Raw genomic sequence first — 25,725 nt, forward strand, 5'->3', positions numbered from 1 at the left:
GGCAAGCTGAGTCAGAAGCAACGTTTGCTCTAAGTTTTTCCACAGCTGCACCATTGGCCTGAGCGGGAAACTGTTACATGGCCTGAAAACTGTGCGGCAACTTAAATCTGTTTTTTTTTTTGTAATATTCACTTTGAATATTTAGAATGAAAATTGAAAAATCACATATTTTTGATTAAATTTATTAATTGATAACAAAAAACAGTATTAAAAGGAAATCCTTCAGCTTTCGTAAACTTTTTCTTGTCTGCCTTTATTCCGGCGGCTTGGCGACAACGGCTAGATGCGCAGGAGCATTTGCGTTACTGCGCGGCCGCGTGCCCACACGGCTCAGGGGGAACAGCGGTCAGAAGGGGCCGGTACCGTGCTGTATCTCCGAGTAAAGCACAGAATTGTGATGTCACCCATCGTGTGTTTGCAGGAGTCGCTGGACAAGAAGAACAGTCTGTTGGATGAATTCACGGACGCCGCAGACAAAGGTCTGGCGAGGGGAGAGCAGAAACCCTTCCTGTTGGTTGGTTCAGCACAGCTGGGTGACAGGGAGGGGTGGGAGAGTCAGACATTTATTCAGTGGTCACTTTATTAGGTAACCCAGTACACTTGCTCGTTAGTACGAATATCTATAATCAGCCAATCACGTGGCAGCAACTCAATGCATAAAAGCATGCAGACACGGTCAAGAGGTTCAGTTGTTCAGACCAAACATCAGAATGGGGAAACAAAGCGATCTAAGTGACTGTGACCGTGGAACGATCGTTGGCGCCAGATGGGGTGGTTTGAGCATCTCAGAAACCGCTGATTTCCTGGGATTTTCATGTCTCTGGAGTTTATAGGGAACGGTGTGAAAAACAGGAAAAACACCCAGGGAGTGGCAGCTCTGTGGGCGAAAATGTTTTGTTAGTGAGGGGGGTCGGAGGTGAACGGCCAGACTGGTTCAAGCTGACGGGGAGGCGACAGTAACTCAAGTAACCAGTAGTGGCATGCAGAACAGCATCTCCGAACGCACAGCATGCCAAACCTTGAAGTGGTTGAGCTAGGGGAGCACAGGAGATATCTACTGAAGAAGCCACTGAGCGTACCTAAGTATGTGAGACTATAAGGCATAGGAGCATAATCAGGCCATTCAGCCCATCGAGTCTTCCCATTCCATCGTGGCTGACAAGTACAAGGGTACCTGTTCCGCCCCACCCCAGTCAAACTGCAAGTTCAGGGGTCCCCAACCTTGTTTGCACCACGGACCGGTTTAATATGTGTTATTTGGTATGATTTGGTAGGTTATTTTTTTGGGTCTGGGAACACTCAGAAATTTTTTCCATATAAATTAACGGTAATTGCTTCTGCACTTTACGCCATTTCGGCTTACGAACGGTTTCATAGGAACGCTCTACCTTAGCGGGGGAAATACAGGACAAGGGGGGTCCAGTATGGGACAAACCAATTTAGCCCAATATACGGGATGTCCCGGCAGATACGGGACAGCTGGCAACCCTGTGTTCAAGTTCAACAGGGTGCGACAGGGAATGAGGAAAGGTGCAGCTGACTCGTATCGTTTCCTGGCGGCCCGGTAGCGCACGCTTTGCGGCCCGGTGGTTGGGGACCGCTGCGCAAGTGCACCTCTCCCATCTTCCCACGTGCTCCCGATCCAAGCCAGAGGGTGATGTGTTGCCAACTCCTCCACGCCGGCTGGTCGGACAGGACCGACTGCGTGGCGGAACGCAGTGGGAGAAGCGCAACGGCCAGCCACAGTCTGAGGAGGGAAGTGTCACCACACTTTCCGAATCAGAGATCAGAATCAGGTTCAGTATCACCGTGAAATTTGTCATTTTGCGGCAGCAGTACAGTGCACTATACAATAAAAAAACTATAAATTCCAATAAGAAATATAGATTAAAAAACAGATAGTGAGGTGGTGTTCATGGGTGAAATGGGATGGCAGAGGGGAAGAAGCTGTTCCCGAATCATTGAGTGTGTGCCTTCAGGCTCCTGTACCTCCTCCCTGATGGTAGCAATGAGAAGAGGGCACATCCTGGGTGGTAGGGGTCCTTAATGATGGACGCTGCCTTTCTGAAGACTTTCTGGTTCTAACATAGCATGCCCTCAGCTTACTAAACGTGGGCCTTTGGACCCCGATCTTGGCTGCTAGATCTGTAAGGTGTACACGTACTGATTTCCCCGTTATTAACCGCCCTCCGTGTAAAAGCCCTTTCTTCTGACCCGAGACCCATTGGAGACAAGGGTGGCAACTGGCGTTGCCGTACACTGTCAGTGAACACCGATCGGGGCTCAATTCCTACCACTGTCTGTAAGGAGTTTGTACGTTCTCCCCGTGACCGTGTGGGATTCCTCCAGGTGCCGCGGTTAGCTCCCACAGTCCGGTTCGGGTTGTGGGCACGCTATGTCCGTGCCGGAAGCCCGGCTTCTCTTGCAGGCTGCCCCCAGCACGGCCTCGGACTGTGCTGGTCGTTAGTGCAAACAATGCATTTCACTGTGTGTTTCGATGCACGCGTGACAAATAAAGCTGATCTTTTTTTCTGACTTGGTCTCTGTGTAGCACTGTTGAACTGTAGTTTGCAAGAAACTTCTATAGTAATCAAAAAATAATGCCAAGTTGCCATTGAAACCTCTGGGATATGGAAAGGCCTAGGCAGAGTGGATGTGGAGAGGATGTTTCCTGTAGTGGCGGAGTCTAGGACCAGAGGACACAGATAGAGTGGATGTGGAGAGGATGTTTCCTATAGTGGGGGAGTCTAGGACCAGAGGACACAGATAGAGTGGATGTGGAGAGGATGTTTCCTATAGTGGGGGAGTCTAGGACCAGAGGACACAGATAGAGTGGATGTGGAGAGGATGTTTCCTGTAGTGGGGGAGTCTAGGACCAGAGGCCTGGATAGAGTGGATGTGGAGAGGATGTTTCCTATAGTGGGGCAGCCTAGGACCAGAGGACACAGATAGAGTGGATGTGGAGAGGATGTTTCCTATAGTGGGGGAGTCTAGGACCAGAGGACACAGATAGAGTGGATGTGGAGAGGATGTTTCCTATAGTGGGGGAGTCTAGGACCAGAGGACACAGATAGAGTGGATGTGGAGAGGATGTTTCCTGTAGTGGGGGAGTCTAGGACCAGGGGCCTGGATAGAGTGGATGTGGAGAGGATGTTTCCTATAGTGGGGGAGCCTAGGACCAGAGGGCACAGATAGAATGGCTGTGGAGAGGATGTTTCCTATCGTGGGGGAGTCTAGGATCAGAGGACAAAGCTTCAGAATACAAGGATGTCCCTTTAGAACAGAGTCTTAGAAAAGTACAGCAGAGAAACAGGCCCTTTGGCCCATCTAGTCCACTCAACTGCCCACTCCCATCGACCTGCACTGGGACCACAACCCTCCAGACCCCTACCATCCGTGTACCTATCCAAACTTCTCTCAAACGTTGAAATCGAGCTTGCATGCACCACTTGTGCTGACAACTTGTTCCACACAGTGAAGAAGTTTCCCCTCATGTTCCCCTGAAACTTTTTCACCTTTCACTCTTAACCCCTGACCTCTGGTTGTAGTCCCACCCAATCTTAGTGGAAAAAGCCTGCTTGCATTCGCCCTATCTCTATCAAATCTCCTCTCAAATCTTCTACGTTCCAAGAAATAAAGTTCTATTCAATCTTTCCTTATAACTCAGGTCCTCCAGACCAGGCAACATCCTTGTAAATTTTCTCTGTGCTCTTTCAATCTTATTTACATCTTTCCTGTGGGTAAGTGAGCAGAACTGCACACAATACTCCAAATTAGGCTTCACCAATGTCTTATGGAACTTCAACATAACATCCCATCTTCTATACTCAATACATTGATTTATGTAGGCCAACGTGCCAAAAGCTTTCCTTACCACCCAGAGATGAGGAGCAATTGCTTTAGCCAGAGGGTGGTGAATCTGTGGAATTCATTGCCACAGATGGCTGTGGAGGCCAAGTCATTGGGTATAGTTAAAGCGGAGGTTGGTAGGTTCTTGATTAGTCAAGGGAGAAGGCAGGAGAATGGGGTTGAGATGGGTAATAAATCAGCCATGATGGAACGGCAGATCACTCAACGGGATGAATTGCCTAATGCTGCCCCTATGTCACGCGGTCGGAGTGTGGGCGTGGCTGGGAGAGCGGCTCCTCACACGCCGTTGGTGTTTGTGATCCTGGCAGAGGGCGAGATGGACAGTGCGAGAGAAGATAACGAGATGTTCCTGATGAGGATCATTGATGAGCACTACAGCAGCCACACACACGCAGCCGGGTAGGAGGCAGCGTCGGCGAGCAGGGGGAGAGCGGGGTCGCTGGTCGCAGGGGGAGAGGTGGGTGAGTGGGGGGTTAGAGGTGGGTGGGTCGGTAGGTCGGAGGGGTAGAGGTGAGTGAGGGGGGGTTAGAGGTGGGTGGGTCGGTGGTCGGAGGGGTAGAGGTGGATGGGTGAGTGAGGGGGGTTAGAGGTGGGTGGGGTCGGTGGGTCGGAGGGGTAGAGGTGGATGGGTGAGTGGGGGGTTAGAGGTGGGTGGGGTGGGTGGTCGGAGGGGTAGAGGTGGATGGGTGAGTGAGGGGGGGTTAGAGGTGGGTGGGTCGGTGGGTCGGAGGGGTAGAGGTGGATGGGTGAGTGAGGGGGGTTAGAGGTGGGTGGGGTCGGTGGGTCGGAGGGGTAGAGGTGGATGGGTGAGTGGGGGGTTAGAGGTGGGTGGGGTGGGTGGTCGGAGGGGTAGAGGTGGATGGGTGAGTGAGGGGGGGTTAGAGGTGGGTGGGTCGGTGGGTCGGAGGGGTAGAGGTGGATGGGTGAGTGAGGGGGGTTAGAGGTGGGTGGGGTGGGTGGTCGGAGGGGTAGAGGTGGATGGGTGAGTGAGGGGGGGGTTAGAGGTGGGTGGGGTCGGTGGGTCGGAGGGGTAGAGGTGGATGGGTGAGGGGGGGTTAGAGGTGGGTGGGGTCGGTGGGTCGGAGGGGTAGAGGTGAGTGAGGGGGGGTTAGAGGTGGGTGGGTCGGTGGTCGGAGGGGTAGAGGTGGATGGGTGAGTGAGGGGGGTTAGAGGTGGGTGGGGTCGGTGGGTCGGAGGGGTAGAGGTGGATGGGTGAGTGGGGGGTTAGAGGTGGGTGGGGTGGGTGGTCGGAGGGGTAGAGGTGGATGGGTGAGTGAGGGGGGGTTAGAGGTGGGTGGGTCGGTGGGTCGGAGGGGTAGAGGTGGATGGGTGAGTGAGGGGGGTTAGAGGTGGGTGGGGTCGGTGGGTCGGAGGGGTAGAGGTGGATGGGTGAGTGGGGGGTTAGAGGTGGGTGGGGTGGGTGGTCGGAGGGGTAGAGGTGGATGGGTGAGTGAGGGGGGTTAGAGGTGGGTGGGGTCGGTGGGTCGGAGGGGTAGAGGTGGATGGGTGAGGGGGGGTTAGAGGTGGGTGGGGTCGGTGGGTCGGAGGGGTAGAGGTGAGTGAGGGGGGGTTAGAGGTGGGTGGGTCGGTGGTCGGAGGGGTAGAGGTGGATGGGTGAGTGAGGGGGGTTAGAGGTGGGTGGGGTCGGTGGGTCGGAGGGGTAGAGGTGGATGGGTGAGTGGGGGGTTAGAGGTGGGTGGGGTGGGTGGTCGGAGGGGTAGAGGTGGATGGGTGAGTGGGGGGGGGTTAGAGGTGGGTGGGGTCGGTGGGTCGGAGGGGTAAAGGTGGATGGGTGAGGGGGGGTTAGAGGTGGGTGGGTCGGTGGTCGGAGGGGTAGAGGTGGATGGGTGAGTGAGGGGGGTTAGAGGTGGGTGGGGTCGGTGGGTCGGAGGGGTAGAGGTGGATGGGTGAGTGGGGGGTTAGAGGTGGGTGGGGTGGGTGGTCGGAGGGGTAGAGGTGGGTGAGTGAGGGGGGGTTAGAGGTGGGTGGGGTGGGTGGTCAGAGGGGTAGAGGTGGATGGGTGAGTGAGGGGGGTTAGAGGTGGGTGGGGTCGGTGGGTCGGAGGGGTAGAGGTGGATGGGTGAGTGGGGGGGGTTAGAGGTGGATGGGTGAGTGGGGGGGGTTAGAGGTGGGTGGGTCGGTGGGTCGGAGGGGTAGAGGTGGATGGGTGAGTGAGGGGGGGTTAGAGGTGGGTGGGGTCGGTGGTCGGAGGGGTGGAGGTGGATGGGTGAGTGAGGGGTTAGAGGTGGGTGGGGTCGGTGGGTCGGAGGGGTAGAGGTGGATGGGTGAGTGGTGGGTGGGGTGGGTGGTCGGAGGGGTAGAGGTGGATGGGTGAGTGGGGGGTTAGAGGTGGGTGGGGTGGGTGGTCGGAGGGGTAGAGGTGGATGGGTGAGTGGGGGGGGGTTAGAGGTGGGTGGGTCGGTGGGTCGGAGGGGTAGAGGTGGATGGGTGAGTGAGGGGGGGTTAGAGGTGGGTGGGGTCGGTGGTCGGAGGGGTAGAGGTGGATGGGTGAGTGAGGGGGGGTTAGAGGTGGGTGGGTCGGTGGGTCGGAGGGGTAGAGGTGGATGGGTGAGTGAGGGGGGGTTAGAGGTGGGTGGGGTCGGTGGTCGGAGGGGTAGAGGTGGATGGGTGAGTGAGGGGTTAGAGGTGGGTGGCGTCGGTGGGTCGGAGGGGTAGAGGTGGATGGGTGAGTGGGGGGTTAGAGGTGGGTGGGGTGGGTGGTCGGAGGGGTAGAGGTGGATGGGTGAGTGGGGGGTTAGAGGTGGGTGGGGTGGGTGGTCGGAGGGGTAGAGGTGGATGGGTGAGTGGGGGGGGTTAGAGGTGGGTGGGTCGGTGGGTCGGAGGGGTAGAGGTGGATGGGTGAGTGAGGGGGGGTTAGAGGTGGGTGGGGTCGGTGGTCGGAGGGGTAGAGGTGGATGGGTGAGTGAGGGGGGGTTAGAGGTGGGTGGGTCGGTGGGTCGGAGGGGTAGAGGTGGATGGGTGAGTGAGGGGGGGTTAGAGGTGGGTGGGGTCGGTGGTCGGAGGGGTAGAGGTGGATGGGTGAGTGAGGGGTTAGAGGTGGATGGGGTCGGTGGGTTGGAGGGGTAGAGGTGGATGGGTGAGTGGGGGGTTAGAGGTGGGTGGGGTGGGTGGTCGGAGGGGTAGAGGTGGATGGGTGAGTGGGGGGTTAGAGGTGGGTGGGGTGGGTGGTCGGAGGGGTAGAGGTGGATGGGTGAGTGGGGGGGGTTAGAGGTGGGTGGGTCGGTGGGTCGGAGGGGTAGAGGTGGATGGGTGAGTGAGGGGGGGTTAGAGGTGGGTGGGGTGGGTGGTCGGAGGGGTAGAGGTGGATGGGTGAGTGAGGGGGGGTTAGAGGTGGGTGGGTTGGTGGGTCGGAGGGGTAGAGGTGGATGGGTGAGTGAGGGGGGGGTTAGAGGTGGGTGGGGTCGGTGGTCGGAGGGGTAGAGGTGGATGGGTGAGTGAGGGGGGGTTAGAGGTGGGTGGGTCGGTGGGTCGGAGGGGTAGAGGTGGATGGGTGAGTGAGGGGGGGTTAGAGGTGGGTGGGGTGGGTGGTCGGAGGGGTAGAGGTGGATGGGTGAGTGAGGGGGGGTTAGAGGTGGGTGGGTCGGAGGGGTAGAGGTGGATGGGTGAGTGAGGGGGGGTTAGAGGTGGGTGGGTCGGTGGGTCGGAGGGGTAGAGGTGGATGGGTGAGTGAGGGGGGGTTAGAGGTGGGTGGGGTCGGTGGTCGGAGGGGTAGAGGTGGATGGGTGAGTGAGGGGGGGTTAGAGGTGGGTGGGTCGGTGGGTCGGAGGGGTAGAGGTGGATGGGTGAGTGAGGGGGGGTTAGAGGTGGGTGGGTCGGTGGGTCGGAGGGGTAGAGGTGGATGGGTGAGTGAGGGGGGGTTAGAGGTGGGTGGGGTCGGTGGTCGGAGGGGTAGAGGTGGATGGGTGAGTGAGGGGGGGTTAGAGGTGGGTGGGTCGGTGGGTCGGAGGGGTAGAGGTGGATGGGTGAGTGGGGGGGTAGAGGTGAGTGGGGTGGGTGGAAATGATGACCACAGGGATAAAGATTTTCACAGAGACTGGCAGCGAGCCCGAGCTTAAAGCGCCCCTCTCTAACTCTGACCGCTGTCCTGCATTGTGGGAGGCAGCACCGCACTGTGGGAGGGGCAGCGAGGTTGGAGTACTGGGATGTGGACGGTGGGAGTGAATGGGAAGGGGTGGGTCCCATTGGGAGTGTGGATGGTGGGAGTGAATGGGAAGGGGTGGGTCCCATTGGGAGTGCGGACGGTGGGAGTGAATGGGAAGGGGTGGGTCCCATTGGGAGTGTGGACGGTGGGAGTGAATGGGAAGGGGTGGGGTCCCATTGGGAGTGTGGACGGTGGGAGTGAATGGGAAGGGGTGGGGTCCCATTGGGAGTGTGGATGGTGGGAGTGAATGGGAAGGGGTGGGGTCCCATTGGGAGCGCAGACAGTGGAAGTAAATGGGAAGGGGTGGGTCCCATTGGGAGTGTGGGCAGTGGGAGTGAATGGGAAGGGGTGGGTCCCATTGGGAGTGTGGACGGTGGGAGTGAATGGGAAGGGGTGGGGTCCCATTGGGAGTGTGGATGGTGGGAGTGAATGGGAAGGGGTGGGGTCCCATTGGGAGCGCAGACAGTGGAAGTAAATGGGAAGGGGTGGGGTCCCATTGGGAGTTTGAAGGAATGAGCTTGAGAAGTAAGAATTCTCTTCATACTTCACTGTCCTGAAGGGTACTCTACTAACGAGTGCACTTGGCAGTATGGGATCCGGCGATGGGACTGGTGGGGGATTGAGGGTGGGATACCCCTCCCCTCACTGTGCAGAGCCCCTGCCCCACAGGGAGACGATGCTGGTGGGATGGGGAAGGAACCCCTCACCTCCTTTCACTGTCCAGTGCCCCTGCCTCATAGGGAGAAGATGCTGATATTCTACTGTTTCCAGCTGCTGGGGGCCATCGAGCACCAGCTGTACCTGTTCCAGATGCAGAACACCATGCTGAACGAGACTGTCGACTGTTTCTTCGAGGTACAGCCCAGCTCCGTCCGGAATGCAGAGGACAGCCTTGGGCAGGGCATCTCAAAGAGGGGCCGGTTTCAGGTGAGCTGGGGGCGGGGGGGGCCGACTCTTGAGATACAGCACGGAACAGCCCCTCCTGGCCCAATGGGCCACGCCACCTATTTAACCCCAGCCTAATTATGAAGGGTCTCGTGCCGAAACGTCGACTGTTTACTGCTTTCTGCCTGGCCTGCTGAGTTCCTTCAGCATTTTGGGAGTGCTGCTTTGGTCGCGTTTAACTAACCAATTAACCTACCAGCCGGTACGTCTTTGGAATGTGGGAGGAAACCAGAGCACCCGGAGGAAACCCACACAGTCACGGGGAGAACGTATACACTCCTTACAGTCAGTGGCGGGAATCCAACCTGAACAGCGGACTGGAACTCTTCAACGCCCCCTGCTGTAATAATGCGGCACTACCACGGTGACCCAACCAGTGTTTGAACTCTGGAACTCACCGGGTGGAACGGCTGGCGTAACGCTTCACAGCACTGGCGCCGGCGATCGAAGTTCTAAGTAAATTTATTATCAATAAATAACTTGATCATAAATTTATAATCAAAGTATGTATATGTCACCATATACTACCCTGAGATTCACTTTCTTGCGGGCATTGACAGTAAATAGAAAGGTAAACTATAGTATCAATGAAAAGATACACACAAAGCATCTCCTTATGTGCTCTCCATCCACTGGGCTCTCCTTCCCCCTTTCTTTCTCCCTAGTCTTCAGGTCCCATGATCCTCCCCCTTCTCCAGCCTCGTATTCCTTTTGCCGATCAACTTTCCAGATCTTGGCTCCATCCCTCCCCCTCCTGTCTTCTCCTATCATTTCGGATCTCCCCCTCCCCCTCCCACTTTCAAATCTCTTACTATCTTTTCCTTCAGTTAGTCCTGACGAAGGGTCTCAGCCTGAAACGTCGACTGTACCTCTTCCTAGAGATGCTGCCTGGCCTGCTGCATTCACCAGCAATTTTTGTGTGTGTTACACAAAGCATCTGTCGCCTCGGAGGACAATGGGTGACGATGATCCTCATCACAAGCCTGGGCGGAAGGTATGGAAATCCTGAGATGCCCCAGTCGTCAAGATCCCCCTCTCGGCCTCACCGGTGTAGTCCAAAGGATTTTTGTGATTTTTATTAACGACCTGGATGTGGGGGTAGAAGGGTGGGTTGGCACATTTTCAGACGACTCAAAGGTTGGTGGTGTTGTAGATAGTGTAGAGGATTGTCAAAGATTGCAGAGAGACATTGACAGGATGCAGAAGTGGGCTGAGAAGTGGCAGATAGAGTTCAACCTGGAGAAGTGTGAGGTGGTAGACTTTGGAAGGGCAAACTCCAAGGCAGAATACAAAGTATTCTGTATATACAAAGTAAATGGCAGGATACTTGGTAGTGTGGAGGAGCAGAAGGATCTGGGGGTACATGTCCACAGATCCCTGAAAGTTGCCTCACAGGTAGACAGGTAGTTAAGAAAGCTTATGGGCTGTTATCGAGGGATAGAGTTTAAGAGTCGCGATGTAATGATGCAGCTTTATAAAACTCTGGTTAGGCCACACTTGGAGTACTGTGTCCAGTTCTGGTCGGATGTGGAAGGATGTGGAAGCATTGGAAAGGGTACAGAGGAGATTTACCAGGATGCTGCCTGGTTTAGAGAGTATGCATTATGATCAGAGATTAAGGGAGTTAGGGCTTTACTCTTTGGAGAGGAGGAGGATGAGAGGAGACATGATAGAGGCGTACAAGATAATAAGAGGAATAGATAGAGTGGACAGCCAGTGCCTCTTCCCCAGGGCACCACTGCTCAGTACAAGAGGACATGGCTTTAAGGTAAGGGGTGGGAAGTTCAAGGGGGATATTAGAGGAAGGTTTTTTACTCAGAGAGTGGTTGGTGTGTGGAATGCACTGCCTGAGTCAGTGGTGGAGGCAGATACACTAGTGAAGTTTAAGAGACTACTAGACAGGTATATGGAGGAATCTAAGGTGGGGGCTTATATGGGAGGCAGGGTTTGAGGGTCGGCACAACATTGTGGGCCAAAGGGCCTGTACTGTGCTGTACTATTTAAAAAAAAGCTTATGAAACAATACGTCTGTCACCAGCTCGGCTGCAGGAGCTGCGGAAGGATGTTCGGTGACGTCCGGCCGCCTCAGGGGCTCCACTCCGGATTTGCTGTCTGGGTTTTACTCCCGTAGCCTCCGTCTCTCCCGAGGCAGAGGGGCTATTTACCCATCGCTGGGGATCCACATCAGTGGGACCGTGTGCTATGTGTGCAGGGCCCAGACAAACAACCAATGTGCAAAAGGCAGCGAACTGTGCAATTCCAAAAAAAAATATTAGTAGGTGAATAATAAATAATACTGAGAACACGAGTTGTAAAGAGCCCTTGAAAGTAAGTCTGTGGGTTGTGGAATCAGTTCAGAGTTGAGGTGAGTGAAGTTATCCACTCTGGTTCAGGAGCCCGATGGTTGTAGGGTAGTACCTGTTTCCGAACCTGGTGGTGTGGGACCTGAGGCTCCTGTACCTCCTTCCTCATGGCAACAGCGAGAAAAGGGTGTTGGGGGTCCTTGACGATGGGGGTTCAATTAAAACTCGACTTGTCTCAGGGTTCCAAACCAGCCGCTGCTGAGCCCCAACAATCAAGAAGGGATTGGTTTGAGGGGAAGGTTTTAAGAGGAACCCGAGGGGCAACTTCTTCACCCACAGGGTGGTGCACACATGAAAGAAACAGCCAGGGGAAGTGGTTTGGTTGAAATTTAATTGCCATTCGAGCACACTCTTGAATACGACTAATCGAAACAGGTGCAAAACACAGCACCAACAGTCACACACGGCACATGTAGGTTACGAAAGCAGAAAAACAGTCACAAAAAATAAGTATGTTGCCCAAGTTCCTGAATGTCACGGCACTAGGACTGATGCGGCAGCGTTCCCCATCACAAGCAACACAGACAAAATGCTGGAGGAACTCAGCAGGTCAGGCAGCATCTGCGGAAAAGAATCAACAGTCGATGTTTCGGGTCGAGACTCTCCTTCGGGACTGAGAAGGTGGGGGGGGGCGGGGGAAAGGTGACAGAATAAAACGGTGGGAGGAGGGGAAAGGAGCTGGCTCATCGCATGTTAGTGCAGCCGCAGACGAACGCAATCCAACTCCTCTTCCGCCGAGCGCACACTGGAGAGCAGCACTGAAGACAGGTACATTACTCACATTTAAAAGACAGGTACAGAAATAGGAAAGGTTTAGAGGGATATGGGCCAAACACTGGCAAATGGGACTGGTTTAAATGAGCATTTTTTCCAGCATGGGTGAGTTGGGCTGAATGGCCTTTTCTCCCCCTCACACGATATGACCCTCCCTCTTTCTGGCTCATCAACCATAAGAGCCCACAAGGAGAAGATGGCGATACGCGTGACCTCTCCAGTGATGAATATCCGTAATCTGTTAAGTAGGAAGCCGTGCACAATCCTGATTTGATGGAGACAGACGTGAGAAGCACGGAGGAACATCCGGTGAAACTTCTGAAATGCCTGCTTCGCTGCCGCCGCTACTGTGTGATCCGAAATCGCCAGAGGGGAAGGCCCCAAATCCTCGGCTTTGCCTGTTGCCTGTTGCCGGGGCCAGGGTCGAAGCGCTTGGTAGAGATGGTGCTCGGTGTCGGAGGCTTGAAGTTTTCGGACGGACTCAGAGTCACACTGTAGTCGGGTGCTTCCAGGATGCTGCATCGGCAAGTTTGCAGCGCTGGAGGTTCATGGCAGGGAGAGTTTCTTCCTTCTACTGTCTGCGTGAGATGTTGGGGCTATTGGGACTTTGAGACTTTTTTTTTACCATGCCCATGGTCTGCTCTTATCAAATTACGGTATTGCTTTGCACTGTTGTAACTATATGTTATAATTATGTGTTTTTTGTCAGTTTTAGTCTTGGTCTGTATTGTGTTTTTCTTGTGATATCATACTGGAGGAACATTGTATCATTTTTTAATGCATGCATTTCTAAATGACAATAAATGAGGACTGAGTGTCCCCATAATCCAAAAAAAAAGTCCCTAATGTTAACCCGTATACCTTTGGGATCTGAGGACTTCCCCAGTCCCCAGCTGGTTCAGTATGCGAGTCACACCTCACTCACTCCTCGGAGCATAGCGCGGTTAGCGTAATGCTTCACCGCGCCAGCGATCTGGGTTCAATACCCGCTGTCGTCTGTAAGGAGCTTGTGCGTTCTCTCCGCAAGTCTCCTCCGGGTGCTTCGGTTCCCTCCCACGTCCCAAAGGCATACGGGTGAGCGTTAGGGACTTGTGGCCGCGCAGCGTTGGCGCCGGACGCACGGCGACACTTGCGGGCTGTCCTCAGCCCTTCCTCGGACGGTGTTGGCGGTTGATGCAAAGCGACACGTTCTGATCTTTAATCTTTACGACGCTGCCCCTCGTGGTTTTACACCGATGGGGCGAACCGCTCTGGGTGGCAGCCCTCTGTAATAGCAAGGGGTGGGGACGGGGGAGATGGGGAGGGGGTGCTGTGCAGCCCGGGACGTTTACGACCAGGGTGACTCCTGTTCTCTTCTCTTGCAGACGGCTGCCCGGTCCAGGAGACTCAGAGGGCATGAGGTGGAGACCTGGGTCCACAGGGATCGAGTCATCAGCCCAACCCCACCCACCCACTCTGCCTTTGCCAGAAATAGTAAATAAATAAAATCTACCGTCGCGTTGTGTGGCTCTGTACAATTCCCAGCATCCCCATTCTCCCGATTCTGCACGCGCGCTGGGTTCTGTGCTCGGACCCAGTGAGGAAGTTTCAGGGAACTCACACCTGAGAGGAGTGCAACTGTAAGAGGAAGGAGGTAATGCCGAGACTTTATAAGGCATTGGTCAGGCCGGGCTTGGAAGCACTGTGGGCAGTTTTTGGACCCCTTATCAACGAAAAGATGAGCTGGCATTAGAAAGCGTCCAGAGGGTTTTCACGGGGACAATCCTGGGAACAAGAGGGTTAAAGTATGAGGAGCTCTGGGCCTGTACTTGCTGGAATTTAGAAGAATGTGGAGGGGAGGGAGGGAATCTCTTTGAAACCAATCAAATAGTGAATAGATAGAGCAGATGTGGAGAGGATGTTTCCTGTAGTGGGGGAGTCTAGGACCAGAGGACACAGATAGAGTGGATGTGAAGAGGATGTTTCCTATGGTGGGGGAGTCTAGGACCAGAGGACACAGATAGAGTGGATGTGGAGAGGATGTTTCCTATAGTGGGGGAGTCTAGGACCAGAGGACACAAACAGAGTGGATGTGGAGAGGATGTTTCCTATAGTGGGGGAGTCTAGGACCAGAGGACCCAGATAGAGTGGATGTGGAGAGGATGTTTCCTGTAGTGGGGGAGTCTAGGACCAGAGGACACAGATAGAGTGGATGTGGAGAGGATGTTTCCTGTAGTGGGGGAGTCTATGACCAGAGGAGACAGATAGAGTGGACGTGGAGAGGATGTTTCCTGTAGTGGGGGAGTCTAGGACCAGGGGACACAGATAGAGTGGACATGGAGAGAATGTTTCCTATAGTGGGGGAGTCTAGGACCAGAGGACACAGAGAGACTGGATGTGGGGAGGATGTTTCCTATAGCGGGGGAGGCTGGACCAGAGGGTACAGCCTCAGAATAGGAAGACGTCCATTTAGAAGGGAGGTAAAGGGAGAATTTCTTTAGCTAGAGGGTGGTGAATCTGTGGAATTCATTGCTACAGACAGCTAGGAAGGTCAAGTTATTGGGTGTATTTGAAGCTGAGGTTGTTACGTTTTTGATTAGTCAGGCCGCCAAAGATTATGGGCAGAAGGCACTTGTCCCTTATTTATCTACTGGAGTTTTCGGCTGATATATATTGACACTTCTATTGCACCCTCACCCCCCAATCAGCCTGACCCCACAAGTGGGAACATTCTCTCCGTGTCCACTCGATCCAAACGTCCTGGGATGGGAGGGCAGTGGGTAAAGGAATCGGACATACACTTTGAACAAAGGGTGATTATATTAAAATGCACAAGATGCTGGGGCCACAGGATCATTGGGGGTGGGGGGGTTTCACATAAAACAGAGAAGGAGAATGGCTTTGCTTTCTGGATTCAGCATGGACCCACTGCATTGAATCCAAAACAGTGAAAATTCCCCTCAGGAGGCCAGCGAATCTCTGGAATTCTCACCCCCCCCACGCCCCGAACTCGCCACAGGCCCAAAACCGGTTGCAAAAGAAGGAGCGTTGGGTATGGGGTGAGCAACCTCCATCCCATTAAAAACCCAGAAATGTCAACTGAAGCTCCAAAGCCCTCATCCCTGGGAGAGGAAGGGGAAGATGGCCAACGCCTAGGGAACAACCGGAAAGTCGGGCCCAGGCCAGAGGACTCTGGTGAGCTGCTGTCAGGGGCCTCTGTCCCAGTACAAGAACACCCCCCCCCCCAACAGAGGCAAGGGGGCTTTTAAAGAGGAAGGAAATTAATCTTTAAACGATTGGGGAACTGAGGGGAATGGGGGACTGGCACAGAAGAGAGGGCCCAGAACAGAACAGCCACGATCATGTTGACGGCAGATGCTCGAGGGGCCAAATGGCCCACTGCTACCCCTACTTTCTTCTTGGGCCTTTCATCATTTTAAAGATCAACCCCTCCCCACCCCAATCAACTGAAAAGAGTGGATTTTTATTCACCGGCGTTGAAAGATCCAATATTGTCATTCCCTGGAGATCCACCACTACGTTCCGAGATCTGGACCCCCTGTGCAACCGGCTCCTTGACTTCCTCACTGGCAGATCCCAGTCGGATCGGATTGGCAGCAGCACCTCCTCCACAATCTCCATCGGCATGGGGGCACCACAGTGGCTGTCTGCTTAGCCCCCTGCTCTACTTGCTTTATACCCACGACTGTAACAATGCCGTAATGCCGTATTTAAATTTGCCGGCGGCACCGCTGTGGCTGGCCGAATCCAAGGTGGCGACGGGAGGGAGACTGAAAATGCGGCCGAGCACTGCCACGACAACAACCCCTCGCTCAGTGTGCCAGCGAAAGCAAAACGTTCGTCATCAACTACAGGAGGAAGAAGCCAGTCCTCATTCAGGGACTGGAGGTGGACAGAGCCAAGAGCTTTGAATTCCTCCACGCTGAGCGCTGTCACAAAGGAGACACGGTAGCACCTCTACTTGCTTAAAGGCTCGTGACGTTTCGGGGCGTCACCGTCACCAAAACCTCCAAGTTTCTACAGATGCACGGAGGGGAAGAGTTTTCTAACCGCAGGAGACACCAACGCCCAGGAACGGAAAAGCCTACAGAAAACGGTGGATGCAACCCAGTTCATTCCAGGCGAAGCCCTCCCCGCCGTTCAGCACGCCACACTCAGACAGAAGCGCTGCCGCAAGGAGGCTGTGTCCGTCATCGAGGACCCCCACCATCCAGGCCGCGCTCCCGTCTTCCCGCAGGAGGTTCGGAAGCCTTGGGCCCCGCACCACCGGGTTCAGGAACAGGCGTTACGCAGCGCGTGGCTGGCACTCGCCGGCTGCCCCCGGCGCACCCTCGGGTCTGTGCCGGTCGTTAACGCGGATTTCACGCAGCTCACTACGTGGCAGGCGTGGCAAACCAACCTTGAGGTCTCCATCGCTCCTGAGCCGGCGTGGATAACTTCACCCACCACGGCACTGATTCTACGACCTACAGACAAACTTCAAGAGACCCTACAACTCACGTTCTCTGTGTTATTTTATTTGCACAGCCTGTCTCCCGTTTCCACGTTGTTAGCCCTTGTTTACAAGTTTCTTTCTGAAGACTCTATTGCATCTCTTTTATTTCCTTGTAAATGCCTGCAAGAACATGAACCTTCAGGTAGTACATGGTAACCACAGCAAATTTACTTTCAACTCTGAAGACGGACAGTCTGAGAGCGTGGAACTCGATATCAGTCCGGATCGCCGCGGATGGCGGAACAGTGCCAAAGGGGGGAATGGACTCACTCCCACCTCCCTCGAGGGTGTAAACGAGGCAAGAGTACGGCATGGAGGGTCCGCTCCGAAGAAATGCCTTCCCTACGATATTTCCTGAGGGGGGGGCAGCAGGTTCACTGTAATCATCCAGGACCGTGCAAGGCACTGTGGAGTCCAGGGTCCATGAGGGGGTGGGAGGTACGGCAGATTCCTCTCGAAGCCAACGGGCGGGAGTCTGTGCGTCCACGGCGACTTGAGTGGAAGTCGTGCATTGGGGGGGGAGGGGGTGCAGGGGGACGTTGAAGGAGCCATCTTCTCAGAGGTCAGGTCCACGTCTGGATAAAACAGGGAATGCACGATTACCGGATTACGGTAAAAATTAAAGACCTTTTGAGTTACCGAGTAATACCGCATAGAAACAACTGGTCCACTCAACCACGAATGCCTTCCAAACCAGTCTGCTTTGCCTGCCCCCCCCGCCTGTTTGGCCGTATCCCTCTCAACCTTTCCCATCCAAGTACCTTTTTAAACACTGTTAGTGTACCTGCCTTAACCTTTCCCTCTGGCAGCTCGTTCCATATACTGAATCCCCCCTGGGTGAAAAGGTAGCCGCTTGGATTCCTTTTGACTTGATGGAGGTGTACAAGATGATAAGAGGCAAAGATCGAGTGGATAGGCAGAGACTTTTTTCTCCGGGACGGAAATGGCTAATACGAGGGAGCATAATTTTTAAGGTGATTGGAGGAAAGTATTGGTGGGGGGGGATATAGTGTTGCTGTTTTTGTTTACGCAGAGAGTGATACGTGTGTGTGGAACGCCCTGCCGGGTTTGGAGCAGAGGTAGATACATTAGGGGCATTTAGGAAACGCATAGTGGGGCACACGGATGATTAAAAAAAAGGAGGACTACGTAGGAGATTGATCGCTCTCTCTCCTACACGTTATGCAGGTGACATTTACAACAGCAATGAGATGCCTCCATCTCTGGCAGTGTCCTGGGTGTCAGCAGCTCGGTTTTCACTGCCAGTCAGGAAGTTTCGGGTGCAGACTCGGGAACACCATCGCACTTGGATGTCAAAGGATTCTTCGTCGCTGTTTCCGTAACAGCTTTGTTTGACCAGTCGGGGTTGTTGGCCCCTGAGCTGAACCCCCGAACCTGGAGGGCCAGTGGACCACCCTTATTCTGACCTCTACCCTTTGGCACAGCTGACCCCACTAAGAGCCAAAGCACAAGGCCCTGACTGCAGCCAACGTAGCTTTCCGGATCACTGAGGCACGCAAGCCTCCAAACCCTCCGACAGGGTTGCAGTCCTCTTGGAGGTAGTGGGCTAAAAGGTCAGCACAACATTGTGGGCCGAAGGGCCAGTAACGTCCTGTAGAGTTCTATATTCTGCCTTCTATGTATTACAAGAAAAGGGGAAGAACAAGACAAAAAAGCCAAGAACAAAGTAGTTGTGGCCATCTTATACAAACAACAAGACATTCCATTGATTAGAGGAGTGACTAGGACATAGTCAGGTTCAGTCTGCAGAGAGACATCTAGAAAAATGCAGAATCACCTGGACGACAATTACTGAAAATTTGCTATCGTGGGGCAAGGTTTAATTGACGCAGATTGTATATTTGAACCCTAATTCGGGTTCATGATGTGTTCTCGTTCTGATTGCTCACTTTTTGTCACTACTTTTGGGAGATTTTTGAATCGGGGCGGCCTGCTAAAACGAGCACTGAGCTGAACTGTAATATGCTTCTCAATTTTGTGTTTTCGCTCTTTTGCTGTTTCCACATTTTTTTGCATGGGGGGGGGAGGGGTTTGATGGCTGGTGTTTTTCTTTAAATGGGGTCCCGTGGTGTTTCTTTGTTCCGAGGCTGTCTGTGGGGAAGACCAATCTCAGGTTGTGTACTGCATCAGTACTTTGATACAGGTTCCCCCACTATCCGAAGGTAGAGAGTTCCTATGAAACTGTTTCTAAGCCGAAATGTCGTAAAGCGAAAAAGCAATTACCATTAATTTATATGGGGAAAATTTCCGAGTGTTCCCAGACCCAAAAAATAACCTTCCAAATCATAACAAGTAACACATAAAACCTAAAATAACACGAACATACAGTAAAAGCAGGAATGATATGATAAATACACAGCCTATATAAAGTAGAAATATTGTATGTATAGTGTAGTTTCACTTATCAAAATTGGGAAGACAGCGAGCCAAAATCGATTTGGAGAAAAACAAAATCGGCACGTAAACGCATGCGCACACAACTGCCCGCACAAGTCTTCACGGTCATGGTAAACACACGTATAAAGCAGACTTCTTTTTTCGTAAAAGCGAAAATTCTCCTTGGTTAGCGAAAACAGGTACTAACGTAGGTCTTTCGTAACAGCGAGCTATCGTAAAGCGAACGTTCGAAAAACGGGGGCCACCTGTATAAATGCACTTTGAATGTATGGAGAGCGAGGGAGGGAGAGGGAGACTGGGGAGACAGCCTGATGTTTCTCTTTGAATGGGTTCCATGGTGTTTCTTTGTTTTGTGGCTGCCTGTGTGGAAGACGAGTCTCAGGTTGTCTACTGCATCCATACTTTTGACAATAAATGTCTGAAACCCACGCAGTCCAGAGGGAGGACGTACACACGGTGTCGGAATCAAGCTCCGAACTCCGATGCCTCGACCGGTAATGGCGTCACGCGAGCCGCCATGGCGCCCAAATAAAAGCGTCAGTGCTCGGAAGATCAGGGTTCAATTCCACCGCTGTCTGTCAGGAGTTTGCACGTTCTCCTCATGAGAACATTCCAAGGCATTCGAGTTAGCAGGTTAATGGGTCACGTGGATTTAATCAGGTTGCATGGGCTCATTGGATCCCATGTTGTATCTCTAAATAATAATATACCACAATTATATTCATCGAGTCGCTATGCTCTGGCATCATTTTGCATCAATCTTCAACTCTTTTTTTATTCTGACATATCGTCAGCTGTCTTTGCTACAAAGAGAAAAGCCCTCACTCGCTCAACCTACCCTCATAAGACACGCGCTCTAATCCAGGCAGCATCCTGGTAAATCTCCTCTCTAAAGCTTCCACATCCGTACGATAATGAGGCGACCAGAACCGAACAGAATACTCCAAGCGGGGTCCAATCAGGGTGCAACGTTATGTCGTGGCTCTTGAACTCAGTCCAATTAATGGAGGCCAACACGCCGCACACCTTCTTGGCAACCCCATCAGCTCGAGGAGCACCTGTAGGCCTGGACCCCAAGATACCTCCGTTTCTTCTACCATTAACCCTGTACTCTACCTTCCAAAGTGAACCATTTCACTCTTCTCTGGGTTGAACTTCATCTGCCACCCCTCAGCCCAGCTCTGCGTCCTGTCCATGTCCCGTTGACAACGGCGGGCGTGAAAGGTCACGGCGGGTAAACGGGTCAGCTGGGTCAAAAAGACAAAGGATCCTGCAGATGCTACAAAACGCTGGGGGGAACTCAGCAGGCCATCTACGAGGGGGCGGGGAACAAACAGTCAGCTGCATTTCCAGACGTCTGGGGCTGTGTCTCTAAATGTCGCTAACTGTTTCGTCCACTCTGTAGATTGCAGTCTGACTTGCTGACCCCCCTCAAGCTGTGTGTGTGTGTGTGTGTGTGTGTGTGTGTGTGTGTGTGTGTGAGAAAGAGACAGACAGACACACACACACACACACTACAGAGTCTAGGTTGGAATCTGAACTGCTATGGGTCAAGGGAGAGGTTCCACACAGGGCGATCCAACCAAGATCTCAGCGGTGGGGCTGGGGTGGAAGATGATGGCATATCACAACAGCAGTGAAGGCGGAAGAAGGCTGCAGAAGTGAAGGGTCTCCAGTCAGCGCGACAACGGACCCTGAGGATCTGTAAATGACCGTGTTGTGGTTGCCCGTACATCCGCCTCCAAAAATTCACGCGCAGATATTCCCCATTCAGGGAACAGCCGGGTCTGGAGGAAAGACTGGGAATTATTGGGTTATTGGGAAAGATTGAACAGGTTAGGACTTTATTCCTTGGAGTGTAGAAGGCTGAGGCGAGATTTGACAGAGGTACACAAAATTATGAGGGGTACAAACAGGCTAAAGAAATGCGAGCAGGGTTTTCCCATTGAGGTTGGGTGGAACTACAACTAGAGGACATGGGTTAAGGGTGAAAGGTGAAAAGTTTTTGATGGGGAAACTTCTTCGCTCAGGGGGTGGTGAGAGTGTGGAATGACCGAGTGGTGCATGCAAGCTCGATTTCAACGTTTAAGAGAAGTTTGGATGGTAGGGGTATGGAGGGCTATTGTCCTGGTGTTTAAATGGCTCAATAGACAATAGGTGCAGGAGTAGGCCATTCAGCCCTTCGAGCCAGCACCACCATTCACTGTGATCATGGCTGATCATCCACAATCAGTACCCCGTTCCTGCCTTCTCCCCATATCCCTTCACTCCGTTATCTTTAAGAGTTCTATCTAACTCTTTTTTGAAAGAATCCAGAGAATTGGCCTCCACTGCCTTCTGAGGCAGAGCATTCCACAGAACCACAACCCTCTGTGTGAAAAAGTTTTTCCTCAACACTGTTCTAAATTGTCTACCCCGTATTCTTAAACTGTGGCCTCTGGTTCTGGACTCCCCCAACATCGGGAACATGTTTCCTGCCTCTAGCATGTCCAATCCCTTAATAATCTTACACGTTTCAATCAGATCCCCTCTCATCCTTCTAAACTTCAGTGTATACAAGCCCAGTCGCTCCAATCTTTCAACATATGACAGTCCCGCCATCCCGGGAATTAATCTTATGAACCTATGCTGCACTCCCTCAATAGCTGGAATGTCCTTCCTCAAATTTGGAGACCAAAACTGTACACAATACTCCAGGTGTGGTCTCACCAGGGCCCTGTACAACTGCAGAAGGACCTCTTTGCTCTTATACTCAATTCCCCTTGTTATGAAGGCAAACATGCCATTAGCTTTCTTCACTGCCTGCTGTGTCTGCATGCTTACTTTCAGTGACTGATGTACAAGACTCGGCACAGACTAGATGGGCCAAAGGGCCAGTTTCTGTGCTGTACTTTTATTTTAATGACTAACCTCATACTCGACTCGAGTGACCGCACTTCTGCCCCAAGTTCCATTCTTAAGGTGATCTTAGTTTTGTGAGGAGGGGGCTCACTCTCGTCTTTAACCCTTTCCCATCCTAGCAAAGCTACTGCAAAACATGTTCCAAGGTTTTGACTTACCGTCTGCGGTGGGGGGGGGGGGGGGAATCTCTCAGTACATGCTGGCCGGCTGATGGGCCGGGAGGGGCCTGATCTCAAAGGTCACTCCGTTGCCGGGCAGTGGGGAGGGCACCAGCGGGCAGAGCCAGGCCAGGTACCACCGGCTGCCGAGCAGCTCCACCACGTTCCGCCGCCAGCCCAGGTCGTAGAGGCCGCGCAGGCTGGTGCTCCACTCCCGCGTGGTCTGGCCTAACCACAGCAGCCGCAGGTGGAACAGCAGGAAGGCGGACATGAAGAGGAAGCCCAGGATGCACGTGTCTGCCACAAACGCAAAGGCGAAGGTGCTGACGCCCACGTGGCCTGCGCAAACGGGCGAAACGAGGAACACAGATCAGAACGGTGAGGCACAAGCGCTCAAAGCAACAATCCCAGACAGCAGTGACCTTCACACTGGGAATCGCCGTACACAGTTTCCACCTCTGTGTCCCAGTCTCCGTATCCCACATCGGGAGTCACCATACACAGTTCCTCTCTCCATATCCCACATCGGGAGTCACCATGCACAGTTCCCGGTCCCCGTATCCCACATCGGGAGTCACCGTGCACAGTTCCCAGTCTCCATATCCCACATCGGGAGTCACCGTGCACAGTTCCCAGTCTCCATATCCCACATCGGGAGTCACTGTGCACAGTTCCCAGTCTCCATATCCCACATCGGGAGTCACCATACACAGTTCCTCTCTCCACATCCCACATCGGGAGTCACCATACACAGTTCCTCTCTCCATATCCCACATCGGGAGTCACCATGCACAGTTCCCGGTCCCCGTATCCCACATCGGGAGTCACCGTGCACAGTTCCCGGACTCCATATCCCACACTGAGAGTCACTGTACAGTTCCCATCTCCGTATCCCACACACTGGGAGTCACTGCACAGTTCCCGGTCTCCATATCCCACACTGGGAATCACTGTACTTGGTTCCTGGTTTCCGTATGTACTGTATATGTCAATTAAACTGCATTTGCCATTCCTGGGCCCTCGCCCCCCCCCCCCAAACTCATCAAGGTCTCCCTGTAATTTCTGATTCACGTCTTCAACAACACTCACCAGGGGCAGATTAGCCGTGGGATTAGCAGGGCTATCGTCAAGCAAGGGGAGTTGTAGTAGAAAGGGCATGTCACTCACCTGTAATCAGCATGGCCCAGGGAATGAAGAGGAGGAACAGGCTGTGCAGGGACAGCCCTTCCTGCAGGTAGCCCAGGAAGATATCGGCGTTGAGGGAGATGGCGTAGAGGAGGCCCAGCCACATGTAGAGGAGGCAGCAAAGGAAGAAGCGGTGGTTGGCGTGGCCGACGCACTGCCCGAAGAGGACGCAGTGGTGATCCCGGCGCAGCACGCACACCTTGCAGTCGGGGCAGTGCGAGCAGCGTGGGGGCACGTGGCTCTCGCACAGGAAGCAGTAGCTGCGGAGGGAGGGAGGGAGAGGGGCAATGGGGTCAACGCCGGCCGGAGAGACAGCCCACTGAGAGCTCAGCCCCACTGGCAATCGTCCATCACGACTCCCACCCCGACTGACACGCGCGCTCCCCACCGAACCCCCTCACTGAGTAACCCACACCCATACCATTGATCCATACACCCTCTGACACCCACACAACTCCATGGCCACACACTGCCAACTCTTCCCTCAGTCCCCCTCCACTGCGTCACCCCTCCCCATCGGCAGATCAACACCCAAAAGACCCAACCCCTAGTGCGCACTACCACCATGTCCCGTTCACTTCCACCGTCCACACTCCCAATGGGACCCAATCCTTCCCATTCACTCCCACTGCCCGCACTCCCAACGGGATCCCACCCTGTCACATTGTCTCTCACCGTCCACACTCCCAATGGGACCCACCCCTTCCCATTCACCCCACCGTCCACTCCCAATGGGATCCCACCCCTTCCCATTGACTCCCACTGTCCACTCTCAATGGGATCCCACCCCTTCCCATTGACTCCCACTGTCCACTCTCAATGGGATCCCACCCCTTCCCATTGACTCCCACTGTCCACTCTCAATGGGATCCCACCCCTTCCCATTGACTCCCACTGTCCACTCTCAATGGGATCCCACCCCTTCCCATTGACTCCCACTGTCCACTCTCAATGGGATCCCACCCCTTCCCATTGACTCCCACTGTCCACTCTCAATGGGATCCCACCCCTTCCCATTGACTCCCACTGTCCACACACCCAGTGGGACCCCACCTAGTCCCATTCACGGACCTGTCAAGCCGTTCTGATCCCTGATGTGTCCACCCGGTACGTAGGGATGAGAGACTCACCCTGACGGCCACTCATCCTTGATCTTTCTAGCATCCCAGCACCCCCTCCCCTGCTCTCTCCCGCTCACCCAGGCGCAGACGCTTACCTCCAGCCCTGTCCCACCGCCTGGTTGGCCAGGAACACTCCGCGGATGCTGGGGTTCCTCCGGATGAACAAGCAGAGGTTTCCCACCACGTTGCCCAGGACGAAGGCTACGAAGGTAAGGTGGATTATCTGCCACATCCCCAAGGTCTGACCGGGGCTAGCCACGGTATGGGGTGTTCCCCAGGGCTCTGGCTCCAAACTAGAGCTTGTCCTGTCCACTGAGGGGGTAGGGGCCAAGTGCGGGTCAGTGAGGATGACGTATACCAACTCTAGGGAGACTGTAAGAGTCATGATCGAGGTCATGCAGAGAGGGGCATAGACCACTGGCTCAAATTTCTCCAGTACGCCCATGCTCCCACACTCAACACCAGCAGAGAGCAACTTAGGCACTTGAGATGACTCAAAGTGGACTGCCACCAACAGAGGTCAACTGAGACCAGCAGACGCCCATCAGAGCTCACAGTGGGCCACCAGAAACCTGGGTTTCATTTCACATCTGCTGAGGGACGCCCAGAAACCAGCAGAGCCGATTGGTTTCCAGCAGACCCCCACCAGTGACAGAGCAGAATTAACGGGGGTTCACCAACACGGACCAGCTGAGCTGACAGTCTCAGTGGGGGGGGTCAGCCAGACTCCAGCCGAGAGCGTCAAACTTCCAACAGAAGTCAGGCTCCGGCAGAGACTGCCAGAAACCAGCAGGAAGTTCCACGCTCCAGGTCCTGCTGGAGGTCACCGAGCACCAACAGGCTCCAGCAGGCTCCAGCAGCCCCCCAGCAGAAGCCCGAGCCCGCTCTCCACTTCCCCCAGAACGGCCTCGGAAACCGATTCGTCACTTCCGGTGCCGCTCATCCCGCCCTCCAGCTTCGACTCCAACGGGCAGATGAAGGCACCAATCAGATGCGGGAACCAACAAATTGGCCAAGAGCGCTGACGTAAAGATAAATAAAAGCGCTTTTACGAAAGGGGATTTAAAAATAAAACTCTCTCGGAGGGTTCGGGAGTGCTTGGTTAAAAAAAAATAAATAAAAATAGTACCGTAAAGAACCGGGTCACGCAGTCCGCCATTTTAAGCGAGGCAAAGAAGGTCGAGGGAGCAGCGGTTGCTAGGGTAACGGAGTATTCCCGCCTAAGACCAAGGTGGAGGAGAATTAGAATTAGAATTAAGTTTATTATCGCCGGCATGTGACGTGAAATTTGTTAACTTAGCAGCAGCAGTTCAATGCAATACATAATCTAAAT

At 53.8% G+C, this 25,725-nt stretch overlaps 2 protein-coding genes across 4 annotated transcripts in view; one reads left to right on the plus strand and one right to left on the minus strand.

Annotated features, from left to right (window-relative positions):
• LOC140193708 (cation channel sperm-associated protein 1-like) overlaps window positions 1-13,601 on the plus strand; it is a 39,183-nt gene extending 25,582 nt beyond the window's left edge. Inside the window, exons 9-12 of the mRNA XM_072250874.1 lie at window positions 422-479; window positions 4,179-4,269; window positions 8,773-8,959; window positions 13,479-13,601. Of these exons, the coding sequence (XP_072106975.1) occupies window positions 422-479; window positions 4,179-4,269; window positions 8,773-8,959; window positions 13,479-13,595 (453 nt within the window). The 3' untranslated portion in view covers window positions 13,596-13,601. The remainder of the gene's footprint in view (window positions 1-421; window positions 480-4,178; window positions 4,270-8,772; window positions 8,960-13,478) is intronic.
• zdhhc24 (zinc finger DHHC-type containing 24) lies at window positions 196-25,319 on the minus strand. 3 transcript variants are annotated; one of them, XM_072250876.1, is made up of 4 exons: window positions 24,488-25,319; window positions 23,254-23,531; window positions 22,087-22,425; window positions 196-529 (listed from the first exon to the last, which is right to left on the minus strand). In XM_072250876.1, the coding sequence occupies exons 1-3, from the start codon at window positions 24,835-24,837 to the stop codon at window positions 22,118-22,120; spliced, it is 936 nt and encodes a 311-aa protein (XP_072106977.1). In that variant the 5' UTR covers window positions 24,838-25,319; the 3' UTR covers window positions 196-529; window positions 22,087-22,117. The 3 variants fall into 3 exon arrangements, with proteins under 3 accessions (XP_072106977.1, XP_072106978.1, XP_072106976.1); XM_072250875.1 differs by lacking the exon at window positions 196-529 and adding an exon at window positions 17,094-17,184; XM_072250877.1 differs by lacking the exons at window positions 196-529; window positions 22,087-22,425 and adding an exon at window positions 11,655-17,184.
• Between the last annotated feature and the right edge of the window lie 406 nt (window positions 25,320-25,725).

This window comes from Mobula birostris, unplaced genomic scaffold, assembly GCF_030028105.1.
Source record: "Mobula birostris isolate sMobBir1 unplaced genomic scaffold, sMobBir1.hap1 scaffold_735, whole genome shotgun sequence".
NCBI lineage: Eukaryota > Metazoa > Chordata > Chondrichthyes > Myliobatiformes > Myliobatidae > Mobula > Mobula birostris.